The sequence below is a fragment of the Lontra canadensis genome, unplaced genomic scaffold, assembly GCF_010015895.1.
Source record: "Lontra canadensis isolate GAN:19392208 unplaced genomic scaffold, GSC_riverotter_1.0 scaffold1, whole genome shotgun sequence".
Classification (NCBI taxonomy): domain Eukaryota; kingdom Metazoa; phylum Chordata; class Mammalia; order Carnivora; family Mustelidae; genus Lontra; species Lontra canadensis.
This window is the reverse complement of record NW_022630995.1, coordinates 66106338-66133989: the sequence shown is the minus strand read 5'-3', so window position 1 is coordinate 66133989 and position 27652 is coordinate 66106338. Positions and strand designations below refer to the sequence as shown.

Sequence of the window (27652 nt, the reverse complement as noted above, 5' to 3'; positions counted from 1 at the left end):
ACCTCGGACAGAGCTCTGGAGCCCCTAGCCCACTGAGGCTGGGGTAAGCCAACAGCCACCAGCAGGAAGTGCTGGAAACACCCCATCTGGGCAGACCCATCTGGGTATACCCAGGCAGACTTCACAGAGCTCATAGAGTCCTTCCAGAAAGCACACATACCCATCCCATTACTCAGGCTTCTCTTTAAGAATCCTGAATACTGAAAGTTTCCAGATAAACATCGCCCACTAAAGCACTGTATTTCCAAGGAAAGTTAATGAACCTCACCCAGAAGTGGTTTGGGAGTGAGATGAGAGAGCTCACCCTGGGGCGCATGGCTGAGCAGGGCAACCCCCATCCAGCTGGACAGCATCGCCTACCCACCCATCAGTTCTTCCTCAAAGATGGAAAGCACAAATTTAACCTGTGCCATCGTAAGGATGCTCTTTGACAGCGGCCAAGACGTCCTGGCTGGGCCTAGTGTGGGACCCCTTCTGACATGTCACCATCTCACCCCTTAGCACAGTAACTGGGCATCAACAAAGAAACTTATAACCCAGCAAGAAACACAAGCATAATATTTTTCCTTCAAATGAAGACACCAACTATTCCAAAAGGTTTCACCTTTTTAAAGTTAATTACTGGGGTTTCTGGGTGGCTCAGTCGATTAAGTATCTGCCTTTGGCTCAGGTCATGATCCCAGGGTCCTGAGATTGAGTCCAGTAATGGGCTCTGGGGCTTCTGCTTCTCCCTCTCCCTCTGCCTGACACTCCCCCTGCTTATGCTCATGCTCTCGCGCTCTCTCTCAACTAAATAAATAAAATCTTCCAAAAAAAAATTTTTTTTTAATTTAGTTAACTCTTTCTTGGAAGGACTTTCCCTAAACAAAAGCCAAAAAAAGCACATCACCAACATCATGAAGGGGAGGCTGATAAGCACGCAGCTTTCACCATCCAGGTAATATGGACAAATCTGCCTTAAAGAAACTGCCTTAAAGAAAATAAATGGAGGGGCGCCTGGGTGGCTCAGTGGGTTAAAGCCTCTGCCTTCGGCTCAGGTCATGATCCCAGGGTCCTGGGATAGAGCCCCATATCGGGCTCTCTGCTCGGCAGGGAGCCTGCTTCCTCCTCTCTCTCTCTCTGCCTGCCTTTCTGCCTACTTGTGATCTCTATCTGTCAAATAAATAAATAAAATCTTTAAATAAGTAAATAAATAAATAAATAAATAAATAAAATGGAGGGGTGCCTGGGTGGCTCAGTGGGTTAAAGCCTCTGCTTTCGGCTCAGGTTGTGATCCCAGGGTCCTGGGATCGAGCCCCGCATCGGGCTCTCTGCTTGGCAGGGAACCTGCTTCCCTTCCCCTCTCTCTGGCTGCCTCTCTGCCTACCTGTGATCTCTGTCTGTCAAATAAATAAATAAATAAATAAATATTAAAAAAAAGAAAGAAAAGAAATGGAAAAAATGAGAGATGGGTAATGTCGTTTTAATGTTAAACAAGTGTATTGTACATCAGGTTTTTTTTTTAGTCAACTGAGGTACTTATTAATGATTCAGATATCAAAAATTTCAAGTGTCAGAATGTTTTAAAGCATTTCTAAGTGCTTTTTTCAACTGCAAGAACAATGAGTATTTTTGGCTTCAGAATATTTTCCACTGCATTGTAATGAACAAGCAGCTCAGTGTTCGGTTTTAAACCAAAGCAGGGATTACATCAAGAATGCAGTTTGAATGTGCATCTATCTAAATACAAAAGTGGGGGGAAAATCCTAACTGCAGGCCAGAGTCTCCCCCAGACACATCCCCCCAAAGCTAATGCTCACACTTCTGCTCCTCCAGCCCAGAATCTTCCCAGGACTGAGTCTGTGCTCACTTGTGCCCAATGGGTTAAATTAGAATGGTAGGGGAAACAAAATTCAATTCAGAAACCAAGACAAAAGTCTGAGCTTTGCTTGAAAAATGAAAGGCTACTGCAGTGAGACCTAACATATTCTACCCCTTCAAACAATCAAGACATTTGACTCCAAAGACAGATCTCAAATAAGAGACAGCCCAAACTCAAGCTAACTGCAGGGCAGCATGCCACAGCCAGACGCAAAGACCTCAACTGCAGATGTGTCTTTGAGTCCAAGGGTCAGGGACAAATACCAGAAAACAAGACCCAAGAGGACAAGGAGGACCCAATGAACCATGACCCCTCCCTTCCCCTGTAGCTGGATTCTCCATCACGACTCTCTCCCTTGCCCAGGCCAGTCCCTGGACCTTGCCTGGGAAGGGCAGCTGCTTGCGGAAGAGAGAAAACTAGGGACACCATTCTCAATTCCCGGGCACAACCTCAAGGGCAGTATCATTTTCCACTTTTAAAGACTTTTCCCTAAACTGAAACAGGCAGGGCCACTGAAAGTATGCAGTTGTTAATGAAACAGATGACCCACAATTACTTTTCCTCCCCTTCCAACAATATGATACAGTTACGTGATCCTGGAAGCAAGGCCACTGCAGACCCATAGCTGGGAAAGTCATCCCAGAGCCCCTGGACTCCTGACAGAGTGTTTCTGGAAATACCAGTTTACTTGATCTATGGCACATTTCCCCCGCCAGCCCTTGCTGGCATACACACTGAAAAAAGAACACTGCGGACCACCCTAGAAATGACCTTTCGGCAGGCAGACTCGATTTTTCCTTAACTGGGGACAAAGGTCACACAAGCAAAAAGCCATTCCTTGTCCAGATAACCTGTGCAGAGCCTGCCACCTCCCCAGGTACCCTACAGCAGGATGGCAGGGGGACGGAGACTTGCCTGGGGGGAACTGCAGCCAGGAACGGTCTTGTGGGAAACGGCAGAGATCAGGGCGGCCCCATACCACACGCAGACCCGGGGAGCACCAGGGTCGCAGGGACAAGGAGCTGCCACATGACAAGGAGGTTGGGAGTGGGAGGGCGGCTGCCCCTGGCCGGGAAGAACCCGGCTCCTCTTCGGGTGAGGCCAAGGAGGAGCAAGGCGCACCGCTGGCATCCTAAACCCTCAACCCAACGCTCCGGAGAACTCTCTGATCCCAAACACGGAACGCACAAACCCCGCAGATCCCTGGGATCATCCTAGGACCCGGTGCGCCGGTCTCTCAAACAGACCTGCTGCCTCCCCCGACTGGGCGCACCCAAAGAGCACGGATTTAAAGAAACCCCCACCCTGAGAGACCATCGACGCCTGGGAGGGCGGGGAAGCCGGATCCAGAAAAGCGGTCAGCGCGGGGGCAGCAGCGGGTTCCTCGGATCGGTCAATGCCACTGCGGCCTCCATGTCCCTGGGTCGTTGGGTGACCCCACCCGAGCGGTATCGCCCTCAGCCAGGACCCCAGCGCTCCAGCCCGCCCCGCTGTGCCGGCCCCCAGCTTGCGGCCGGGACCCTGCGCCCCGCACCCCCGCCCCCAGTCCCGCGCCGGCCACAGCGGACACGAGCCCGGGCCGGCGCGGGGACGCAGCGCCCGCAGTGCGACTGGCGCAGCCAACGAGGCGCGGGGCGCGCCGCCCGGACCCCGACCCCGCGGCCGAGGAAGGCACCCGTCCTGGGTTTGAGAGTACGCGGGTGGGCACGGGCCAAGGACAGTGCCGAGGGGAGGATCAGCGCTAGTTCGGAAACGCAGGTCCGGGGCAGCGGGACCCGGGAAGAGGAAAAATGGGGGGTCCCCTCCGAACCTGGGGGAGTGGGGAGAGGGTCTCCTCCGGAGTGCGACGGGAGGCTGGGAGGCACATTCTGGGTCCAGGATAACGGGGGCGGGCAGAAGAATAAGGGAGCCCTCCGGTGCAGGGAAGAGGGATGAAAAGGTCCCTCCGGGACCCAGGAGAAGTAAGAGGGGTCCGCTTTGGGCTGCGGGCCGGGGACCACAGGATGCGAGCCGGGAGCCACGCAGGACAGGGATGAGCAGGGAGCTGGGCGCGTCCCTGCAGCGGCAGAGCGGAAAGAGCGCCCAGGTCCGCGCGCGAGGGCAGGAGAGTCCAGGACCGCCGGGGAAGGGGTGGAAGAGGCGGGACCCGCCGCAGGGGTCCCGCGGCCGCGTGTGCGGGTAGCGACGTGGAGGTCGGGGGTGTCGCGGCAGGCGAGAGAGGGCCAGTCACGCGAGGAGGGGCGGGCGCTCACCTTGGGTTTGTACAGCCACTTTCGGAACCTGTTCATCATCGCCGTGCCGCGCGGACCCGGCCCCGCGGCCCTCGCCTCCGCAGCGCTGCGCCCCGCCCGGCTGCGGCGCGGGGCGGACGCGGGGGCAGGGCCGGGCCGGGGCCCGCGCGGTGCCTGGGCGGCTGGCGCGAGCGGAGCCCGGCGCGGGGCCTGGCGGAGGGTGGCGGACAGGTGCGCGGGGCAGGTGCGCGGTCGGAGATGCTCCGCTAGCGGCGCGCAGGGCGGACCCGCAGCCGCGCAGCAGGCGAACCCGCGGGCGGACAGACGCGGGCACCAGGGCACCCGCTCCTCGCGGCTCACTGACACCCCGCGCCTCGCCGGCCACCGCGCCGCGCGCCGCACATGCGCCGACGCGCCGCGAGCCCCCTGCCCTTCCGCCCAATCCCGCGGCGCCGTGCCACGCCCCGCCCGAGGCGCGCTCCCCGAGGGCGACCCAGCGCTCCTGGGAAAGGCGAAAAACTACAAGTCCCGATGGGCATTGCGGGGAGGCGGGGCCCTGGGTGCACCGCCCTTGTCCGAGCAGGGGGCGCTGTGCATTCTGGGGCTTGTAGTCTTTCCGCAGGGAGAGCCGGAGCGCGCAAGCCGGTTGCTAGGTGACGACGTCCAAACTGCGCCCTTGAGCACACCCCCTGTCCCGGCTAGTGACGGAGGTCCCGGCTGAGCAGGCGTGAAGTGGGGGACCCGCCTGGATTTGTGAGACCCGCCGCACCCGCTGGCCCTGGCATCTGCTGTGGCTGCGGGTGGAGTGGGACGGGAGGTTGGGCGGCAGGAGCGCCCGCGAAGCCGGCCCGCAGGTAGGAGGTGGGAAAGAAGCAGGTAGGGAGCCGATAGGGAGGAGGGCGAGGCGCGTCCCCTCAGCACCAGCGCCTCTCTCCAGCAGCTTCCCATGGTCTGCAGGCGGTGCTCATCCTCCTTTTGCTTCTCATCTTGCTTTCGCTGACCACCTTTCTGGGCTTCTTCCCAGCTTCTTGATTAAAGTTAACTGTGCTTTTGTTTTCTTTTTAATAGCTACAATAAACGGTGCTTTTTATAAAGATTTTCTACCATATTCACTAGTTCCCCCAACCGTGCCCTAATTTGGATCCATAAAGACAATCACCAAAATCTAAGAACCTATTATGTATCAAGCAAAGAGCTAAAAACAAACGTGTTGAATACAAAAAACTTAAATTCCCATTGACAGCTGGAGAAACTGAGGGAGAAGATGCTGCTATGCTCTTGGCTTTAGGAGAGGGTCCAGATCAAGGACAGCAGTCCCTCAGCAGCTTCGCACTTTCCACTGACCCCACCCAGCACCTCTCTCGCGGTGTTCTGAAATGTGCAGATTTGGGGTGCAGGAAATGGAAGGAATGTCTCCCTTGGTAGAGAACTTACTCTCTGAGACTCCTGTTATTTATCCGTGGTCCCAGGACTACATGCTCTGATGGCTCTGGGTCCCTGAGCTCTTTAGTCTATGAGAGTCAATGAGACTGGGCACAGGCAGCCTCAGAGATTTCCTTGTGTGCTGGTGGTGGGCCATGTTCATTTTTGAGTGCCTGGATGATCTTCCCTACTCCCTCCAGCTACTACCAAATCACTGCTCCCCTAAGGAGCAAACACGCTACCCACCCACCCTGGGTTGCCTCTTATCTTCAGTTCTTCTGCATCTTCTTTCTGGAGCCCACTCTTGTGGACTCCAGGTCTGATTTTTCATTCTGATCAGATTTTTACCCAACTCCTCCTCCAAAGTTCTTCATCAAAGTCATTGTTGACCCCGATATTGCTAAGTCCAGTGATCAGATGCCCATCTCTTCCTGGAACTGTCAGCAGCCTGCAGCCCGGCCGAGTGCTTGCCTCCGGAACACGCCACCTTGCTTGACTGGAACAGATCACACTCCCTGCCTCTCCTCCTGTAGTTGCTCCTTCTCAGTCTTCTTGGCTGGGGTCCCCTTTGTTTCCCAGCCTCCTAACACAAGAGCTCCAGGACTCAGTCCTTGGACTCTCTTCTCTTCACTCCTTCCCTGGGTGATTTTCTGCAGTCACACAGTCTGATAAAAAACCATTTTCTCCTGACCTTTCCAAAACTTCTATCTCTAGCCTGAACATCACCCTGGGACTGCAGACCCCGTTACCTATTCTTTGCCGGTGGAAGTCTAACAAGTCCCCTTAAACTCAACATGCCCAAATGGACTCTCCATCTTTCCCCTGTAAGACCCACTCCTCCCCCAGCCAGTGCTTCTAGCATGAGAACTTGGGATAGAAACTTGGGTGCCTGCTCTCTATGGTTCTGTCCTTGGCCAACTCCAAGGCTGGGGCTGTTGCTGCTGTGCAGAGACTTCCCCCCTATGCCTCCCAGTTTGAAACTGTGCTTGGGAGGAAGGCTGGCTTCAGGGAAGTGAGTATATCAGTTAAGATTAGGTTCTTAATCTTAAGATTAAGCTAGGGGTGCCTGGGTGGCTCAGTTGGTTAAGCATCGACTCGGCTTTGGCTTAGGTCATGATTTTATGGGTTATGGAATAAAGCCCTGTGTCCGGATCCCGCTCAGTAGGGAGTCTGCTTCTTTCTCTCTCTCTGCTCCTCCCCTTGCTCATGTTCGCTCTCTCTCTCTCTCCCTCTCTCTCTCTCTCTCTCCCTAAAATAAAAAAATCTTTTAAAACTTTTTAGGGGCACCCGGGCGGCTCAGTAGGTTAAGTGGCTGCCTTTGGCTTGGATCATGATCCCAGAGTCCTGGAATCGAGCCCCACATCGGGCTCCCTGCTCTTGGGGAAACTGCTTCCCCCTCTGCCCCTCCCCTGCTCATGTCCTCTGACTCTCTCTCTCTTAAATAAATAACATCTTTTTAAAAATTTTTAAAGATTAGATTCAGCTACATGTAACAAAAACCCCCAAGATCATAGTGGCCCAAATAAGATCATTCATGTTTCCATAAAGGAGGTTAGTGGGGAGGCAATCCTGGAAGATATAGCAGCTACAGAAAGCCACCAGGGACTTGGTTCTTCTCTCTTCCTCCTCTGCCATCTTTTCCTCACAGTCCAGAATGGCTGCCCAAGTTCCTGCCATCACTTCTGAGTCCAGGCAGCAGGATGGGAAAGAGAAAAAGCATGTATGCCTCTGCCTTTTTAGAAAGAATTTCCCGAAATCTCACACCTTCATGGCATACCTAGCTGCCACAGAGGCGGGAGAATGTCATCTTCCAGCTGGGCAGCAATAAACCCAACTAAAACTTGGTGCTTTGTTACTCAGGAGGAAAGGGGGACTGGAGATTAAAAAGCAACCAGCAAAACCTGCCATGGGGGTCTGTACTTAGAGCACAAGCCTTCACAGCATGACTTGGCAAAAATCCTTCAGAGAATTTTACTCAGGCTCAAAAGCCAGGGAAAGAATATATATGAATTAATGCACATTTGGTATCTATGGAAATGAAGGCACTCTAGTGGCTGAGATTGTTGAACTGGTTTGTGTCTGATGGAATTTAAACCTTCTGTAGTCTCATTTCTTTCTATAAAGGATTTGCTAAGAAAAGAGAAGCTTTGGTCCAGCCCACCTTTAAAGTTTCCTTAAATATGAGACAGTCAAGTCTTGATTAGGGGAGTTAAATCTTGAGAATTAAATGCCACTTCCCACACCTCCGGTTTTGCCCCCATTAAAACAAAGCTGAGGAGCTAAGAGCATGTATCAGAATCAGATGACTTTACTACCTGTCTCCCACCCAGACATGTGATCATACTGCCTAAGCTCATAGGCCAACTTCAGTGAGAACGCAAAACTCCAAGGTCTCTTTTCCTGATGTCCACCTTCTTGGTGCAGCGGCTCCTTGCTGGGGTGAGGGTGCAGATCCCCTGGCCCAGGAGCCCTGGGCCTAACAGTGAGCCAGGGACCCCTCTCTCCTCCCCACAACCCCCCACAGACTCCCTTCTGCAGCCACCACCTGGCTTATGTTGTCATAGCTTCCAGTTTGTTCTATCCAGGCCAGCTCTGGATTTGGGGGACCGCTTGGGTGGTTCCCTTGCTCTTTGTGGACTTGTGTCCTGACCAAAGGGCCCCTAGGAGCATGCTTTCTCTGGAATGTTCCAGCTCCAGGACAGGAGGGAGGGCAGGGAAATCATCCACCCTGGAGCAGCTCCCCTGCATGCAGACCGCCCACATCAGCTGCTGGAAGGAGGGAGCCCTTTTCTGACTGTTCTTGGTTCCTCCGGGCTGAACTGTGTTCAGAGCAGAGGCAGGATGGTAGAGTCAAGGGCCAGATCCCATCCAGGGGCAGCAACCCCCAAGTGACAGCCAGGAGAAGGGATAAAAGATACTGCATCCTTAACATTGTTTCTATAAAGACGGACTTTTTACTTGTTGCACTCATTTCCTTGTGAGCTCTGGAATATGTGAGTGTTATTTGCCTTTATTATGTTGGCATGGTGCCTCTTTCACCCAGGAATGGCTCCCTCTGAGATGTTCTCACGAGTCAGGCAGAGAGGCTCAATCCCCAACTCCACAAGGGGTTTGTTCTCATCCACATCTACTTGCTTAGTAAATCTTGTCATATCTGTTATCCTCCACTTAAATGAAACAATAAAACTGAACTCTGTTGAACTATAGGATCTGTGGGAGCACAGGTTTTAAAAAGCACTAATATGATCTTTGGGGAGATCTATCTCTGGGTGTCAAAACCATCTTTCTGATTAAAACTACGAGTACCAGTTACGGTACTGGACCTTCTGGCACCTTTTTGTGCCCTGTCGTTTACCCCGCAGACACGGCTGCGGCACTGGCTGGGGACCATCTCCAGCAAGGGTCAGGACTCAGAGGCAGGAAAACAGGATCCTGCTCCAGCTGCTCACGGGGGCGTCACACAAGTTCGGACAAGTTCAGAGAAGGCACAGAGAAGGGACAGGCTGGGGGAGGAGGAAGCCAGCCTCCACAGGGTCTCTGTTTGCACCCAGTGTTGTTGGGATGCCTAGGAGCTCACCAGGGAGAGGATAAAGAGTGTTCAAGTTTCGGGAGACACATGTCAGGGGTGTGGGAGCCAGTGAGAAGCCTGGGTGGACAGAGCTGGGGTAAAGCAGGGGAAGCAGGAAGAGGGCTCAGGGTCTGGGATTCTAGGCCAGGAAGGGTCCCCTAAGAGCTGAGACCTTGGGGGGATTTGTTCATGGTGGCTGTTAGTGGTAGGAGACTCCCCTGACCTGAGACCACTCCTCCCCAAACCTCCCTCCCCTCAGAGGGTAGCACCGCCCCTGTCTGATCTACCAGGGGCCTTGGGTCCTCCTGCCTTTCCCCCACACTGGGCACAGAACCTACCTAATAAAATAAGGTGTTCCTGGGTCCATCAGCTGCATTAGGCGGAGAAAAACCCAATCTTGCTAGGGCAAAGATTGCAAATGGTGGAAATAAATCTCTTCCAGGACTTTACCAGAGTCAGTGTTTCCTTCATGGCCCCTGAGGCCTGTCACTGCAAGCCAGACCCGAGGAAGGGGTCCCTCAGAGCTGGGTCCTGGGCAGACCCCCTCCCTAAAGTCCAGGCCCCACACCAAGAAAAGGAACTGGCTACACGCCCCTCAGTGCCACCTTTGGCTCAGAGATTCCTTCAGGTCATGCACAGACCTCGCTCCCTTGGTACTGATCATTCATGTGCACTTTGGGGCAAGACCAGTTGTAGAAACAGGGCTGTGTCACACCAGAGTCCCCCACAGGTCTTGGCCGTTACCTTCAGCAGTTTGCCCTGGTTTCTGTAGGACCATTGGCTGGTCTCAGTGCATTTCCCTATTTCGAGAGGACTTTCCTAGTCACATACAAGAGAGGGTCCTGCTGGCTTCAGTCCCTGCAAAGCTAGGGCTGGGCCCAGGAGCAGCCCCTGAGGGGACATCCCCAGATCAGGCCTGCAGGGCTGGGTGGTGCAGGGGCCCAGGGATGCAGCCAGCAGATGGGAGAGGATGCAGACTTGTCCTGACCTTGACCAGGGCAGTGTCGAAGCTTCTTTCCCTGAGCACTCGGTAAAACCCACTCAGAACTGTGCCAGGTGCAGGGCTCCTGCTGGAGCCCCGTGTACTGGGTTCTGATGTCCTTGGCCTGCCACCTGCTGTCACCTTCCTAGAAATTCTCTTGCTTTCTGGTCCCTTGTCTGCCCCTACCGGGAAGGGTGTGGGGCCTTGCCTGTCTGCACATGCCATCCTTCTGTCCAGGTCAGAGATGGATTCCCTGCTGGGTAATCTGAGGCCACTCCAAACTCCTGTCCCTTCTGAGGCCACCTGCTCTCTCCCTCGGTGATAAAAGGCACTTGGGAGCCCCGTCTACCAGGAAACCAACCCATCCTTCCTTTCTGGAACATCTTCTCTCCTGATTCCCCTCTTCTCTTTCTGGAGTGCCTGTTAATTGGCACTTGGACTTTTTGGAGAGGTTCTCTGGTTTTCTGTGTGCTTTTCTCCTACTTTCTGCATCTTCATCTTTTTTTTTTTTAAGATTTTGTTTATTTAGGCACCTGGGTGGCTCAGTGGGTTAAGCCTCTGCCTTCGGCTCAGGTCATGACCTTAGGGTCCTGGGATGGAGCCCCACATCAGGCTCTCTGCTCAGCAGGGGGCCTGCTTCCCCCTCCCCCTCTGCCTGCTTCTCTGCCTACTTGTGATCTCTGTCTGTCAAATAAATAAATAAAATCTTTTTTAAAAAAATATTTTGTTTATTCATTAGAGCGAGAGAACACACAAGTGTGGGGAAAAGACAGAGGGAAAAGCAGACTCCCTACAGATCAGGGAGCCCAACATGGGGCCCAATCCCAGGACTCCAGGATCATGACCAAAACCAAAGGCAGAGGCTTAACCGACTGAGCCCTCCAGGGCCCCTGGACTTCTTTTTTTTTTTTTTTTTTTTGCTCTCTGGGAGATTTTCTCAACTTTACCTTCTGCCCCTTGTATTTAAATATTTTCATTTGCAAGAACTCCGTTTTCCGCCGTGGTTCCTCGTTCCTCAGATCCAATATGGCTTGTGTTTGGGAGGGGGTGTGCTTGAATCTGGGCTTGAACTCTGCTCCTCCTCTTGCTGGCTTGCTTCAGTGTTTCGTGTCAGAGGTTCTCTGAGGCGTCCAGTGGTATTTGGTCCTCACTCTCCTTAAAGCACTAGGGACTCAGCCAGTGGCCACATCGGCTGAGATAGGCTGTCTCCCTGGGGACCCTAGTGACAGTTTGCTTTTCTGCCCTGTCTCGCCTGGGGGGCCTCGGCTGGGGGCTGCTATCTAGAGCCATCCCAAGTTGTTGGGGGTGAAACAGAGGTGCCTCAATGGTCCCCAGGGCACTAGCAGCCTGGCTCTGCCAACAGAAGGTGCCTGGGAAGACCAGCAGGGGGGCGGCAGGTGGGGAGGGAGCCCCTACTGGGCCTGTCCACCCCCCTCCAAGGACAATTTGGGGGTTACCTGTTCGAACTGGTTCCTGGGGGCCCAGCCCCACCCCAAACAGCTTCTCCAAGGTCTCCCAGAGAGGGTCTCTGGGCAAACCGGTCTCCTGGAGGTAGTATGTTTCTGGAATGTTCAGTGCCCATACCAGGTCTGGCTACTTACCAACTGTGCATTCTCTCTAGGTGTTGGGTCCTTCGTCTTTAAAATGGGGGTGTTGGCTCTGGTGACCCGAGGATTCTTTTTGCTCCAGCCTTTTGGGATTAGGTTACCCACCACTCTGGGCAAGGCCTGCTGCCTAGACAGTCACTGAACCCCACCTGGGCTGAGAGATGCTCAGAGCTCCCCCCACTCCCAGGGGTTATCCCTACCTTTGCACAGTTGTAGGCCTTGGGGCCACATAGGGTGCCTGAGAGCCTCCAGGGGCTGTGGGTGAGGGCCCCCCAAGGCCAGCCTGGGCCCTGCAAGTAGCAGAGGCCTGCAGGGACGCAGTCCCGGAAGTGGGCCGAGATCACCCAGCTGGGGTTCCTCTTTCCCTCTAACACGCCTCACTGTGAGAGGCCCCAGGCTCACCAGGGATGGCCGTCTGTGGATAAGGGATCTGTGGCTGCCTTTGCCACCTGCTGAGGCTGTGGAGCATGTGACCTGGAGTGGTTTGCTTTTAGGGTCTTGCCCTGGGAAGATGGCCTACTATGGAAAATGCATTGAAACTGTCATTGAGCAATTGAACAAATTTCAGCCTGAGAAGGACAGTCCTGAGCAGTTCCTGGAGGCAACGTCCACAGCCCTACAGGTAGGGACAGAGGGCAGCTCGGGGCTTGCTGGGAGGCGTGCCCATGACACCTGTCATGTAGCTAGTTACCTTCTAGCAATACAACATCAAATTCCTTCCTCACAGCTGCTTCCCTTCTGACCTGGGGAGAGGCCTGCGCACAACTCCTGGATGTGCTTGGTGTCACTGTAGGTCACAACAATGACCCTTCAGGGGCAGGTTACCATGTGTGACCTCAAGAGGCACTCTTGGTGATCAGAGTGTCACCCCAGTGTTGTGAAAAGAAATAAGGCCTCCGCAACCCAGGACATGCCTGCGCGGTACTATCCCAAACCAAAAATAGGGAAGAGTCACCTTGAATGGGCCACCACTCTGAAGAGTGGCGTCCTTCTTGGGGCAGCTCTGCACGGACAGCGAGTGGGCTAATTGGCCTTCCACAGAGCAGTGAGGCCCAAAGGAGCCCCCCACCCCTGCCGCTCCTTCCTCTTGTGACCCATACCTGGAAGAAACAAGGGACCTTCCCCTTGGCAACTCAGCTCTGTCCCTGTGCCCCAGGATGGTCCCTGTCCTTTTCTGCCCCAACTGCAGCCCACCCCCATTTCCAGCATGTACAGAGACCACTCAGCGGGATCCCAGGATGGGAGCGGTGTGGCTCTAGCCCCTCCCACCCCCTCAGCAGCCCTCGGAGGCCTCGCTGGGATCAGGTCTCTGGCCTTGTGTCCGCCGGCCATGTGTTGAGGGCGGAGCCTAGGGAGCAGGAGGGTGCGTTGTGGGGGGACCTACCTTCAGGACTTTGGGAACATGGGTCCCATTGGAAAATCTGTGGGATAGCTCACCGAGAACAACTGCACCTACAGTGGCTTGAAGGTGGGCTGGGCTGTGGTGTGAACGCCACAAACTTCTTCTGCGAGTTTGCCTCCGATTGCTTTACCAGGGCCCTTGGGAGCTATTCAGTGCCCACCCCCTGGGGGACAGCTGTGACCAGGCCCCGCCTGCACCCCCCCCAACCTGCTCAGCTGCAGCCTTTGCCGGGCCCCAGGCCACAGACGGACTCCCTTTCACTTGGGGTGTGGTAGAGATTCTCCTCCTTCATGGGCTGCCTGTGGTATGGCAGCCTGAAAACGTAGAGGCAGGATGGGGTGGGTGGGCACTGACAGCTGAAGGGTCCGGAGCCCTGGGCGGTATGCACACAAAAAGGCTGGAGGGGTTCCAGCAACCAGAGCCTCTCCCACAGGAGAAAGCTTGGGACTCGGCTGACCCAGGGCCTGCTCCCAGAGTCACTCAGGAGAAGACTGGGCAGGGCTTAGGGAACACTCCTCCCCCCAAGGCCCCTGCACCCCTCTTTCGAGCTCTTGCCCTCAGAGCCTAGGTGTGGTGGGGAGGTGGCCAGGCCACAATGCTCCGGCCCCAGGAGGAACTGGCCTCCCCAACGCCTGCTTGCAGCCTGGCCCCTTGGGCTATTCCAGGGCACGGCTGAGCTTCTGCCTGCCACGGGTCTTTCCCAGCAGCCATGACTGCTGTTAGTCTTCTTGTCCTAAAAGGAAGACCTCCCTTGAGGGTCTCAACTTCCACTTCTGAGAAGGCTCCTTGGTGTCCCTGCTGTGTCCGAAGCTCCCCTGCCTGCGCCCCTCCAAAACTTTCCCCCACTGCTCAGCACAATCAATGGAGTTACTATCCTTATTTCTAAATAACAACTGTTACAGAAAGTTGCGTTTGTTACAACAAATCGTGTGGGGTGTTTTTCCCCACAACCAACAGATTATTATGGGTAAGCCCCACGTGATTCCGCCCACCCCGCTCCGTGTGCGTTTCTGTGGGGAGGGAGATCAGCACGGCGTCCGCGCCCCAGAGAGCCGCCTGGGATCTCTGCGATGGGCACAGATGCTCACACCAGGCAGAGAGGCAGCTGGACCTCCAGATCCTTTCAAATGTCCACCTCGAGTCCAGGCAGCTGGGACAACACACTCTTGTCTCCAGCTGTCAGAAAATTGGTGCAATCTGCTGCTTTTGTTGGACCAAAGCTCAAGACTGCCACCTGACAGAGAATGACCTGGCATGTAAACGGGCCAGCAGTCCAGGGAATGGCAGGTTTCTTGGTTCAAAAAAGATAAATTGCAGTCCTAACCACTGGTTACCTGTGAATGTGACCTCACCGAGAAACACTGTCTTTACAGATATCATTAAGAATCTCGAGATAAGATCATCCTTGATTCAGGGTGAGCCCCAAATCCAGTGACTAGCATCCTTGTAAGAAGAGGGAAATCTGGGCACAGACACAGAGACACAAGGAAGAAGTCCATGAAACCTCAGAGGCAGAGTTTAGTGATACATCTATGAGCTATGGATACTGGGACGATTGAAACCACCCAAAGCAAGGAAGAAACACGGCATGGACTCTCCCTCTGGTCCCCAAGAAGGGACCGATCTCCCAACATCTCACTTTTGGAATTCTGTCATTCCTATTGTTTTCAGCTGCAAAGTGGGTGGCAATTTGTTAAGCAGCCCCAGGACATTTGCACAGACAGGGAGCCTGCTGAGGGATGCCAAGGACAGAGGCGCCAGGTTGGCACACTCTGGGTGGCTGCCAGAATGCTGGGCTCTGGGGACAGGTGGAGAGGAGCGCACCTGAGGTGGTCAGATGGAGCCTGGCTAGAAGGGCTGGGAAAGGTCCAGGGACTTGTGGGCTGGGGGAAGGGTGCGCTGACTTCCTCTCTGCAGATCGATCTATAGATCACACAGGGATCCGTCACCACTTCAGACATGTGGTGCTGAGACATGGGGCTGAGCCTCTCCAGATGCCAGTCTCCAGAGTGGCCTGAGAGCAATATGGAGGAACCGACTGGAGCTGGAGAAGGGAGGCAGGGACAGGTGGGGACGAGGGTGATGGTGCCAGCAACCAGGCATGCTGCCAGCAGGCATCCTGCTCTGGCCAGAAAGCCTGGTTCTCCTGTGCTCCCTGGAAAGGCCCTCAGGGTGGGATGGGAATGAGGAAGAGCTCCTCCCTCCACCCTCTGCCCCACCCCATGCTCCCAGCTCTGACCCCCCCCACAGTTAATGTCACTTGGGAACAGGCATCATTAGAGCACCATGATGGTGGGTGGACTTGAGAGTTTCCTGTAGGGGGACGGATGCTGGGGGGCAGTACTCTCTAGGTCCTGCCTTGGGCTATTCTGTCCCCTCCTGTGCACTCCCAGAACCCCACATGGCCAGCCGGCATGACAGCTGGGCCACCAGGCTGGACAGGTGGGGGCGTGCTGGGTAGAGCAGACAGCATGGGGCCTCCGCAGAGCCCATGAGGTCTCAGCAGCCTCCAGCAAGGGTCTGCCTTTGAGAGTGAGCACCTGAGGGCTGGGAGGTTACGGAGAATGGGGATCTGCCGGACAGAGGGGTCTGCATGAGCCAGGCGCAGCGGAATCCTGACCTGTGGCAGGCGCTATGTGGGCGCGGTGGCCCAGTGGGGCCTGAGTGCATAGAAGCTTGGACCTGGGGCCATTGTGGCAGCTGGTGGGCAAGGACAGGCAGGCAGGTGAGTCCTGAGCAGGAGAAGGGAAAGGTCAGCACAGGGCTGGCAATAGAGGCACTGGACAGCTGTTCAGTCCCAACAGTGCAGGGGTGAGGCGGGGCAGGGAGAGGCCCAGCTGAGCACCCAGCCCAGCACCCCCAGCCAGGGAGAGAGGTGCTGGGGAGGGTAGCAAGGGGAAGGGGAGGGGGGCTCGTGCAGGAAGGTAGGGGGGAAGGCAGGGGCCAGGGGCCAGGGGCCTGAAATCACCAGCCATGGCCTTGCCTGGGAGGCAGCAGGTGCCAGAGGCCACATCCCAGAACGTTGTCCCAGAACATCGTTCTCATTCTTCTGGTCGGTAGCTTCACAGGAGGCCCGGGCTCAGGAAATCATTTTTGTTTGAGTTTCAGTGCCTCGTTTATTGACATCAAATATCCAAAATCCAAAAGGTCTAAAATTGTGTCCATTGGGGAGGGAGGATTCTCCCTCCCCCACCGGCCCTCCTGGGAGACAAGCAGAGACCAGTATCCTGTAGTTCCTTCCAGAGACCGTGAAGGCCTCTCTCGCAGAGACACTACATGTGTCAGAAATTACATCTACATGGTATCTTTTACATATAAAAACAATATCACTTTTGTATAAAATTTTCGGACAGTTTTAGCCATTGGTAGCCCCTGGTCGCACAGTCCTGCACTTGGCCGTTAGCCCTGAAGCTTCCCCGGGAGCTTGTTCCATGTCTGTGGATGCAAGAACATCCTCCTGCTGGCTGTGACCATCACACAGCCATCTCTGGCTGATGGGCTTGGAGGTCCTTTCTGGTATTTCAGGGTGAGAAGCACCACAGGGCTGATGGGTGTGCCTGGGCCTCTGCAGCTGGGATCATGTCCCAGAAGAGGCAGCTTCTCCATGAGAGAGAGTGAGCCATGGTGAGCTCTCTAGACACAGCCAGCCGACCGTGTCCTCGGCAGGCAGGGAGTGTCTGTTCCCCTCCAGCCCGGCTTACACACTGCTCTGGCAGCTGGTGTCATCATTGCCAAAAAGGTGCGAAAGAGTGCTCGGGGTAGTTCTAATCAACATTATTTTGGTTTTGAAACAGTATGTGTTTCTGTGTCTGAACTATCTGCTTGAACATGTATCTTTTGGGAAATAGTGTTTGACTATGAGACAATCCCAGAAAGCAATGGCTTGAAGAAATTAGAGGTATCTTTGCTCACGTAGGAAGCAGTCTGCAGACAGGCGGTCTAGGGTGGGCTCAGTGGCTCCCTGGTGGCTTTAGGAATGCATTCTCCTTCCTCTCTGCTTGGTGCTCCTACCTCTATCTTTCAGTCACAAAACAGCTGCCCTGCCTCCAGCATTGTATCCATATCCCAGGTAAGAAGAGGAGAGAGGCAAACAGCACAAGGCAGGTGCCAGGTGAATCTGCCTAACTTTCTAAGAGCCTTTTTGGAAGCTACACCGGGCAACCTGCCATTAAATCTCATTGATTAAAGCCCTTTACATGGCTCCATCAGCAGGGGGCTGGAAAAAATTCGGGCCGAGCACACCATCCACGATGAGATAGCATTCTTCTATTGGACAGCAGAAAGGGAGAAGGGGTTGTGCCAACATCTGGCAGCCCCAACGTTCTCTCTGTGCTCTTCTCCCTGGCTTCAGTCTTGGCATCACTGATGGCCAGGGCTCCTAGGTATTCTGCCACATGCTGAAATCCGCACCCAGGCCCCTTTCCTGCCCTGGACCCTGGTCTCGCCCTGCCCTAACTCTGTGGTGCCGGCAGGCAAGCCGGTCTAGGAACTCCTGCAGGAGGCAGCTGGTGATAGTGGAACATGGGCAGCCTTGCAGGCCTCTGGGTCCTCTGCCCCGCAGGCCTGGTCCCCTCCCAGGACTGTCCATGAAACTCTTATCCAAGGGCTGGCTGACCTCCCTGGGGGCCAGCCGGGGGCCGTGGACTTGGGAGTCCTGAACTGGACCAAGGCCCAAAATGGTACACAACACTGTGTCTCCAGGATGGCCACCACCCTCTAGGTTCTGTGACCAAGGCTAGCTTGGGGTTAAGGGTAAGCTCTGGTATTGGGGCCCTCTCTGCAACTCAACCTGGCCCTACCTCCTTTCAGGAAAAGCCTGGTCAGCCCAGCCAACCCAACCCCAGCAACCCTCCGCCGGCCTGGCTAGAAGGACCTGGTCTGGAGCTCAGCGGCCTCTGACCCATGTCACCCCACCAGGCCTCAGTCTCCCCTCTGTGACCAGCTGGGTTCCCTGGGGGCAAGGACCTGGCCCTGGACCCAGCCTAGCCCATGGGCCAGGGTGTCATTTACTGCTTGGCTCTGCATCTTCCAGGACCCCTGGGCCCTGTGCAGCCCTGCCTGACCTCCTTGCCTGGGGCATGATGGCATGAGGGCTTCCAGCCTCAGGCTCAAGGCTCTGACCTTATTAAAAATACAGACTCCCGCTTCCCAAACGCAGATGTAATGAATGAGAAGCAGAGTCACTGTTGTCTGAGCCTCAGAGGCAGGCGTCCTGCAGAGTCATCAGCCTCGCTCCAGCCCCGCTGACTCACTGCTCTCCTGCCTGCCAGCGGGGCCGCTCCGGGCTTCCTCGGGCTTTCTCAGACAATGAACAGCCCAGGGGTCAGGGGACTGTGCAGGGAAACTGATGCAGAAGCCTGGCTGGATGGAGACCCCGCTCTGCACCCAGCCTGTGCTCAGCGAGGTCTCTGGGTCCCTACCATTGCCCACAGAGACAGGACTTTGTGTTCCTGTTCTCATGAGCATCAGGGTGAGATTCTCGCAGGGATGGGCGATCAACTGCCAGTATGCGCAGGGGCAAGGGGCTGGCCGACGTCTGACTGTGGTGGGGTCCGGAACACCTCCCAGGTCAGGTAGTACCTGAGCACTCCTGCTGGGAGTGAAGGAGCAAGTGCGCAAGGAGGAGCATTGCAGGCAGAGGGAACAGCTAGTGCAGAGGCCCTGAGAGGACATCCTACATGCCGAAGAAGCAGAGGGAGGCCAGTGTGGCTGGAGTGGGGCCAGGGTTGGGTACGGACTCAGAAGAAGACTCACTGGCTATGATAAGGACTCCTTCTGGAAGGTTCTATAGAGGGACAGACATGATGTCACTTCCATTTTAAAACAATTGCTTGGTGGCCAGGTTGGAAATAGAGGATAAGCAAGAGGAGAAGCCAGAAAGCAGCCTGGCTCCCTTAGCCATCCCTGAGGCATTGGGTGGGAGCAGAGGGAGCCATCGGGGGTTTCTTCTGAACAGCTGAGAGTGTTTGGTTGGGAAGGCTAGGAAGGGGCAGGTTTGGGCAAAGCCCAGGAGACCAGCCTCCTGCATGACCACAGACAGACAAGTGAGGGGAGGACCAGGAGCAGACAGAGCTTTCTGGAGTCCAGGGAGGGCTGGCTGGGTGAGGGGCCCCATGGGCTGTGTGCAGACAGTGAAGAAACTGGGCAGGAGGGATGGGCCCTGAGACAAGGAGCCTGCAACGGAGCCCGTGAGCCAGGCTGCCGGCAGGAGCTATGAGTGTGAGAACATTGCTGCCAGGGCCTCTTCCAGGCACTGAGAGGGGTCAGGGATTTAGTACAGTGGTGCTCAAGCTCAGAGCTCCAGTCTGGAGCGGCCTGGAGCTGCATCACCTCCAATGGGGCAGGAAGAGACACGTTGTCTCCCTTGCTGTGCTGTCCCTCCTGTAAGGGCAGGACCAAACTTGGGCGCAGAGCCCCCTGAAGAACATGGTCCCTGGGCTTCTAGCCCCCGTGGTACCAGTGGGAATGACACTGTCTGCCAAAACAACAACCAGATGTCTCACGCACACCTGTGGGGGACACAGACTCTCCAATGTCCTGTGGCTTGTCCAGGAGCCCTCAGGCCATCTCATTTCTGTTTTCTTAGCATGAAAACAGGAAGAAACCATAAAGGAAAAGATAGATTTGACCCTCCCCCCCAAAAAAGAGAAACCTCTGTGTGCTCTGTGTGCCAAAAAATACTTTATATAAAGTTAAAGGACAAATTACAAACTCAGAAAAATAACTATCATAATAGCGCGCACATTTTTTACCTCACTATATAAAGAGCTCATGGGGCGCCTGGGTGGCTCAGTCATTAAGCGTCTGCCTTCGGCTCAGGACATGATCCCAGGGTCCTGGGATCAAGTCCTGCATCAGGCTCCCTACTCAACAAAGAGCCCGTTTCTCCCTCTGCCCCTCCCCCTGCTTGTCCTCCCTCTCCCTCTCTCTCTCTCAAATAAAATCCTTTAAAAAAAAATAAAATAGAGGGGCACCTGGGTGGCTGAGTGGGTTAAAGCCTCTGCCTTTGGCTCAGGTCATGGTCCCAGGGTCCTGGGATCAAGCCCCATATGGAGCTCTCTGCTCAGCGGGGAGCCTGCTTCCTCCTCTCTCTCTGCCTGCTTCTCTGCCTACTTGTGATCTCTGTCTGTCAAATAAATAAATAAAAGTCTTAAAATAAAATAGAGAGCTCATAAAAATGATTAAGAAAAATATTGTCCCAATAAAAAGTTAGCCAAGAATGTAAATTGGTAATTCACAGAAGTACAAATAAATGTCCGGTAAACAGAGGAAAATTTCACTGACAAGAAAAAAGTTCAAACTAAAACAACAAGATACCAAAATGTATCTAATAGATTGGCCCCCCAAAAAAACTTTCTTGTTTTTTTTTTAAATTTTATTTATTTATCAGATAGAGATCACAAGTAGGCAGAGAGGCAGGCAGAGAGAGAGGGAAGCAGGCTCTCTGCTAAGCAGAGAGCCTGATGCAGGGCTTGACCCCAGGACCCTGGGATCATGACCTGAGCTGAAGGCAGAGGCTTTAACCTACTGAGCCACCCAGGTACCCTGCAGGTGGGTTTGTTTTGATGTGCTTTGCACCTGTCGGGGGCTGGTCTGAACTTTTACTTCATCCTGCAGGACCGGTCTTGGGGCCCGCATTCTCAATTCTTCAGGGCATCAGGGCATGGCAGACTTGCCATCCCCGCCCCACGGGAGACAGCGACTCCCGCCACTGACATGTAGGCTCCTACCCTTTCCCCTTGCCCTGCACTTTTTCATATACGTCCAGATACCTTTAGGCATCCCAAGCAGCGTAGTGCTCACAAAATCTTCACATTACAATTGAAATGGCAGGTTTTTTCTTTTTTTGTTTTTAAAGATTTTATTTATTTATTTGACAGACAGAGATCACAAGTAGGTAGAGGCAGGCTGAGAGAGAGAGGGAGAAGCCGGCTCCCTGCTGAGCAGAGTGCCCAATGTGGGGCTTGATCCCACGACCCTGGGACCATGACCTGAGCCAAAGGCAGAGGCTTTAACCCACTCAGCCACCCAGGCGCCCTACATGGCAGGTTTAATACAACATGTATGAACTAGTCTAAACTTCACAGCACAGGATGATACTGGATTTTTTTTCTTCCAAAGAGGAAAAGCTTGGACATACATTCAAGGATGATACAGGATTATTTTTCTTTCTTCTAAAGTGGAAAAGCTGAACATACGTTCCAGCACCGACGGAAAACATTTTGTCTTTCCATGTAAACCGTGCGAGGTCGACATCCCAGCAGGCTCAGTTAGGGCACGGGAGAGCCGGGTGACAGAGACCAGCCAGACACAGGCAGAAAGCACCAACGTTCCAAATTGAGAAGAACAAAGCAGATGATGGGGGGAAAACGCTTGAAAAATTTTCTTCTCAAATGCCCTGAACTTTTCTTGTGTGTGGGCATCTCCTGCATTTTGGATGGTTCCCTTCCATTCCCAGAAGTGTGATTGCTGGACTGAAGGGCATGGTTGGGGGGTGGGTATAAGGTGCCCGAAAGGTGTTCCCAGACTGCTTGCAGGAAAGGCTCCTCAGCACCTGCTCCCCTCCCCCATGCCAGGCCTCTGTGCAGCCATGCGGGCAGTCCTGGATGTCCTTTTTCATTCTTCTTATTTTCAAAAGCTCAATTCCTTTTTTGAATAAGCGCATGCAAATACAGGTTACCAACCCCCAGATGTTGCAGTCTCCCCAGTGTGACCTCCCACCAGGTACAGTCTGTCTCCTCTGCCTCCTTTACTGGTAATTCCTGCCTGGTCTGCATACCCAACGAGTTCCCCAGAGGCTGCCTTACCATTTTCTTATTTCTCTGGGGGTTACTTTTTTAACCTTTACAAGAGCTTCTTCATCTTTCTTATTGTGGTGAGACACACGTAAGGCAGACTTCACTGTCTTAACCATGTTAAATACAAGGTTCATCAGCATTAAGTATCTTCACCTTCCGCAGCAGTCCCCACCCGTCCAACAGAAACCGTCCCCATGAAGCCCCAGCTGCCCATCCCTGCCCCCAGCCCCCAGCATCCTGCTTTTCTGTCTTGGGAGTCTGACTTCTCCAGGGACCTCCCATTCGTGAAATCACACATTTGTCCTTTTGGGGCATTCGTTTTAATGCATCATTTCCATGTTTCTTTCTTTTTTTTTTTTTATTTTTTTTTAAGATTTTATTTATCCATTTGACAGAGAGAGATCACAAGTAGATGGAAAGGCAGGCAGAGAGAGAGAGAGAGAGAGAGGGAAGCAGGCTCCCTGCCGAGCAGAGAGCCCGATGCGGGACTCGATCCCAGGACCCCAAGACCATGACCCGAGCTGAAGGCAGCGGCCTAACCCACTGAGCCACCCAGGCGCCCATCCATGTTTATTTCTTTCTCTGGCCCCATCCTGAGGTGGGCGGACCCGCTGGGTGGGAGGCTCTGCCCACAGCTATGGGGGCGGTACCCTGGCTGAGCTCTTCCCCTGCACGGAAGGGCTCCTGGCCCTGGCCCGTGGCCCCCTCCCACTATTTCTCTCCTAGACCCTGAGCCCCCAGAAGCAGGCATTCATTTTGGAGCTGCTGTCTGGGTGCCTCGAGTACCGGAAGCTGCTGGCCGTGGTGGTGGACGCCTTCTACGTGCGGGCCGGCTGGTTGTGCCCACGGGCCGACTACAGCCTCTTCCAGGGTAGGTGTCCCTGCGGGCCAGGACTGCAGCCCTTGTGACAAGGGCCCCAGACTTGCAGCAGCAGTGATGACCTGGGGAAGTTGGAGTGCACGGACCCTCCTCAGGTTCCTGCTGTTTCCACGGCACTCCTGCTTTCTGGGGTCTCCCATGGGCCCTCAACTCACTGGGTCTTCAGGGATGCCCGTGAATGCACAGGCCAGGGTCCACCTGACAGACACAGACACAGACTCTGGGCCTACTGAAGAGCACAGGGCTCCTGTCCCAGGGGACAGGGCATGGGGACTGAGGGGTACTGGGGGGCTGAGCTTGGTGGCCAGAGGTCAGGTCCGGAGCTGGCTCCTGGGCCCTGCCCACACCCACGACACTCCGGTCGAGTCCACTGCGCATCGCTGCCCCACCTACCTGTTGGTGTAACCAACAGTCCCTCGGACGGCCCTCACCTGGCCCAGGGAGTTCAAGTTCCAGTTGGTTCGAGGCTACTTGGTCTCTCAGAATTAACAAACAAAAATCCAAAATGATTTTACTTCTACACGACCTCATTTTTGCAATCCTGTCATCCTGTCATTTTCCCGGGCTGCCAGGTGGAGCAGCTGCCCTGACAGTGGTGGGGCCTGGGGCCTGTGGTGCACCTGTCAGGCCCTGGCCTCTGGCTGACTTCCCCAAGATCCAGTGCTGGGGGGCGGGAGGGGGACCCCCCAGGATCGGCCCCACGCTCACCAGCCCTGTCTCCTTAGTGATCTGCTACCTGGCCATGTTCCAGCTGCAGGAGCTTGGCTTTCAGCTCTTCTGTGACATCGTGAGGGCCCAGCCCGTGGACAAAATGCACAAGGTGCGGCCCCTCCACACACCCTATGTCTCCGCCTTGTTCTTTTAAGATTTTGTTTATTTGACTGAGAGAGAGAGCGCGCACGCACACAAGCAGGGGGAGAAGCAGGCAGAGGGAGAAGCAGGCTCCCCGCTGAGCAGGGAGCCTGATGTGGGACTTGATCCTGGGACCCCGAGATCACAACCTGAGCCAAACGCCAATGCCGACACACGACTCTTGTGCTGCCTGGCCTGCCCCCAGTAAGTGACCTGTCCCCAAGGCCCACCGCTCACAGTGCAGTGAGCAGTGACCAGACAGAGACGTCCTATTTCCTTGTCCACTTGAAGCTCTCCCTGGGGACTGCAGCATGTGGCCTCCCCTTCCAGCTGGTTTTGCGGAGCCTGACTTGAGTGGTCTGGAGTGGTCCCCTGACTATACAAGGCCCTCCAAGCTGGAGTGTGGCTTCAGCTTGGAGGACCCCCTGACAGAGAAGCCCCCCAGCAGGGCGTGGCAATCCCTTCACCAAGGGCTAGGGCCTGAGCTTCATCTCAGCAGGGCAGACAGCTCCTCCTGCGGCCACGGCCTCCCCAAGCGACAGCCAGCCAGCTCTACAAAAGCCTCCAGCTACCCAAGATGGCCAGCCTCCCCTGAGAAGCTAAACTGTGCTGTGCCTTCTAGAACCAGTACTGTTACACTTGAGGGCTGTGACTGGAAAGCAGCCGTTAGGAGCCCCCAGCCGCTGGAAATTCCTGCTGCGGCGGGGTCCGAGCCATCCCAGGGCACACATCCTCAATCCCTTGAGGGTAGCTCGCTCCTGGGGCCCATCACCATCACTGTCCTGGGCGAGCAGAGGCAGAATGCAGAAAACAGGGCAACTCCGTTCTTGAATTCTGGAGCCAACGGGGTGGGGGTGGGGGAGGCAGACCACTGTCCGTCTGTCTCTACCAAGAACTCTCCAGAAGTGGGGGGTGCGGGGCCCCTGGGTAGCTCAGTGGGTTAAAGCCTCTGCTTTCAGCTCAGGTCATGATCTCAGGGTCCTGGGATCAAGCCCCATATGGAGCTCTCTGCTCAGCGGGGAGACTGCTTCCCCCTCTCTCTCTGCCTGCCTCTCTGCCTACTTGTGATCTCTCTCTCTATCTCTGTCAAATAAATAAATAAAATCTTTAAAAAAAGAAAAAAGTGGGGGGTGGGCCGTGCAGGTCCTGGGCAGCTGGCTCAAGCACAGGCTCCCCACCAGCAGGGGTGGGCCCTGCTTGGCCGGGGCATGCTACAGGACTGGGGTGGGCTGCCCCAAATTCCCAGATACCATGTGCAGAAGCCCGTACGGTGAGGGGCAGCTCCCCAGAGTCCAGAGGGCAGGGGTTAGACATCTGTCTCTGTTATGGGGAGAGAGGGTCTGTCCTGAAGGGCTTCCTGCCTAGGTCTCCTCTCATGGTATGTTAGCCGCACCCACCCTCTGGACGCTGGCTTTCTGTGGGAGGGGACATGGGGGGGTTGGGGCCCAGGTTGGGGGGTTGGGGCCCAGGACCACCCCCAGTGGTTCCTGTTTCTCCCTTAGTTCCTCGGGTTCTTCTTCAACCCCTTAAACCTGTGCTCATGGATCAGGGATGAGTGGAGCCTCATCTATGAGACCGCCCATGTGAGAGAGAACTGGATCGACCCCCTGATGAGGTGGGCCATGCTGGGGGCCTCCCTGCAGCCCACCCCACAAAGCCACCCTCACTGCCTGTCCCCATGTACCCTGACAGGCTTGGGCAGATACTGGTTTCATAGGTGCAGGCGACGACCCTCAGAAGGACAAGCATGGGGGGCAGGGTAAAGCTGCCCCCCATTGCTTCCCTTCTGATAGGGCCTGGGGGGGGGGCTCCACCTTGTCTTCTTGGGGCCTGAGAGACTGTTTGGGACAAGCAGACCACCTTAGGTACAGTCCAGGGGAGGCAGAAGTCCTGTGGGAAGGAAACTGGCCCTGGGGCCGTGGGGTGTCCCTGGAGCTACCCTGCCCCGGAAGAAAGGCCTCAGAGTCCTCAGTCCCAGCCAGGCTGGATTCACCGTCCATCCACAGGGCTGCCAGCAGGCGCTCGGGCTGCAGGGCCTGAGAGCTACCTCTGGGTCAGTCTGCTTCCAGGGTACCCTGACCCCTGCCCCCAGCCCCATGCAGTCCTACTGTTCCTAGACCTGGGGAGACCCCACTCCCTGTTGGCCCTCGGACAGGCTCTTCTTTCCTCTGGGGGCTGCGGTCCTCAAGCTGGGGCAGGAGCTATCCAAGGCATGATGCCTGCCCTCAGGGGAGCCCCATAGGTCAGGCTGGTGGTATGGGCAATGCCCTGCCCAAACCTTGCTCCGGGACACCCCCGCCCCACCCCTGGAGCCCCTTCTCCAGCTGTCACCAACAGCACAGCTCCAAGAACTTTCCAGCACTCTCCAGCTTGTCCTGGCCTCTGTCCCCTGGGCCATGTGCTGGCCCAGATTAGCTTCACATCCCCACTGCTGCTCCTCTTCAGATCGCTGGGCCCCCGCAGTGAGGATCACTCTGGCCCCGTCCCTCCAGCTCCCCATTCACTCGCTCACCAGCATGGCTTGGGAACGCAGGGCTTCGGACCCTGCTTCCCCACCTGCTGTGTGATTCTGGGAGGGGCTGGTACAGTGCCAACGTTGGAGCCATTATCACCCCACCCCGAGGTAGACTCCGGGCGCTTGGGGGCATCCTTTGGATCCCAAGGACCACGCCCTCATTGACCTGCTTTGCAAGTGGCCGTAAGTGGCTGCTCCCACCTTTGCCTTCAAGATGGCAGCCGGAGGTCCAGGAGCTGATCCACCAGCTGGAGGAAGTGATGGCCAATCAGCTCCCTCGTTCAAAGACCAAGGCCAGGGTCACAGAGCCCAAGGAGTTCAACCTGACTGTCCCCCGGCCCCGCGCCATTCCGGTCCCCGAGCCAGTCCCTGTCGTGGCCAAGTCAAAACCAGTAAGTGTAGGCATTTGCTGTGGGCACAGGCTGTGAGCCAGGGGCTGGCTGGCTCTCCCCAGGGCCGAGGGCACTCTGGTCCAGACTAAGAGTGTTTGATGACCCCTCCTGCCAATCCAGAGCCTGCCTGGTAGATTCCTGGGCTCCACATACTGAGCTCTGGTCAGGGATGTGAAATGAGGCTGGGGGACCACGGGGCTCAGGCTCCTCTGGACTGGGGACTTGCAGCCTGTTGCAGGATACCTCTCCCTCCCCGTTACATCACACACAGTGCAACATGAATCCCCAGATTCTCTTCTGTGCTCTCCAGGCCACAGGCCGGCAATAACATCTATCTGTGTGACCCCAGTCAGATCGGCCTGCCCCGTCCCAGCACCTTTGCACATCTGTCCCCTCTGCCTAGACCTCATCCCCTCCCTCTCTTCTCCCTCTCCCTATCTTGCTGACACATCCTGCCAGTCAGGATGTTTTGTATTGCAAATAACAGGAAAAAGCTCTTTCTGGGTTAGACTGCAGAGAACTGGCTGCCTCTGGTTGGATCAGCATTCTAGCTGTGCTTCTGCGGGTCCCCGTCGTCTTTGGGCAAACGTCCATCATTGTAGTGAACCATCCAGGCCATGAGAGGACATGTAGGGCCAAGAACTCCACGACCCGCTCAGGTGGCATGCCTCCCCTTGAGCGGATCCCCTGATCAGGGTGCGGTGGTCCCTGCCCCAAGCACCTGTATGACTCAGCTTCCTGGAACAAATCTGGTTTCCTCACAGAGTTGAGGAATGTGTGGAGGGTAAGGGGGTGGTGCTGGGGGACCCCAGGATCCCAGCCCACTTCCACCACCCTTAGGTCACTGCAGCTTGTCTGCGCAGAGAAGCTTTCTGTAAACCCCTCACCTGTGTCAGGTCCCTCCAGTAGTTGGATGCTCCTTAGACACACAGGGCAGAGGGCCAGGAGTGAGGGTCTGCAGCACAGGGCTTTTTGGGCTGTCCCTGCCCCACCCCCCCACGGACACTGCCCCCTGCAGGCTTGTGAGGTTCCCTGTGACCAGACCCAATGGAGACTTCTCAGGTCCCTTCCCTTCCCTTCCCTGGGCTCCAGGACACTCACTTTCCTGGGCTCTGTGACACTCTCCTGGCCTCAACTGCCCC

The 27652-nt window shown here is 55.5% G+C and overlaps 2 protein-coding genes across 6 annotated transcripts in view; one reads left to right on the top strand and one right to left on the bottom strand.

Annotated features, from left to right (window-relative positions):
- Positions 1–4418, bottom strand: part of ZFYVE28 (zinc finger FYVE-type containing 28) — a 106033-nt gene extending 101615 nt beyond the window's left edge. For all 5 annotated transcript variants that reach the window (XR_004382541.1, XM_032856248.1, XM_032856218.1 and 2 more), the window contains exon 1: positions 4114–4418. Coding sequence is in view for 4 of the 5 variants with exons in the window: in XM_032856248.1 (XP_032712139.1) it covers positions 4114–4152 (39 nt within the window). In the remaining variant the exon portion in view is untranslated. The remainder of the gene's footprint in view (positions 1–4113) is intronic.
- Positions 4419–4803: 385 nt separating this feature from the next.
- CFAP99 (cilia and flagella associated protein 99) overlaps positions 4804–27652 on the top strand; it is a 34932-nt gene continuing 12083 nt past the window's right edge. The window contains exons 1-6 of the mRNA XM_032856209.1: positions 4804–4946; positions 12166–12293; positions 22598–22742; positions 23477–23571; positions 25106–25218; positions 26333–26510. Of these exons, the coding sequence (XP_032712100.1) occupies positions 12183–12293; positions 22598–22742; positions 23477–23571; positions 25106–25218; positions 26333–26510 (642 nt within the window). The 5' untranslated portion in view covers positions 4804–4946; positions 12166–12182. The remainder of the gene's footprint in view (positions 4947–12165; positions 12294–22597; positions 22743–23476; positions 23572–25105; positions 25219–26332; positions 26511–27652) is intronic.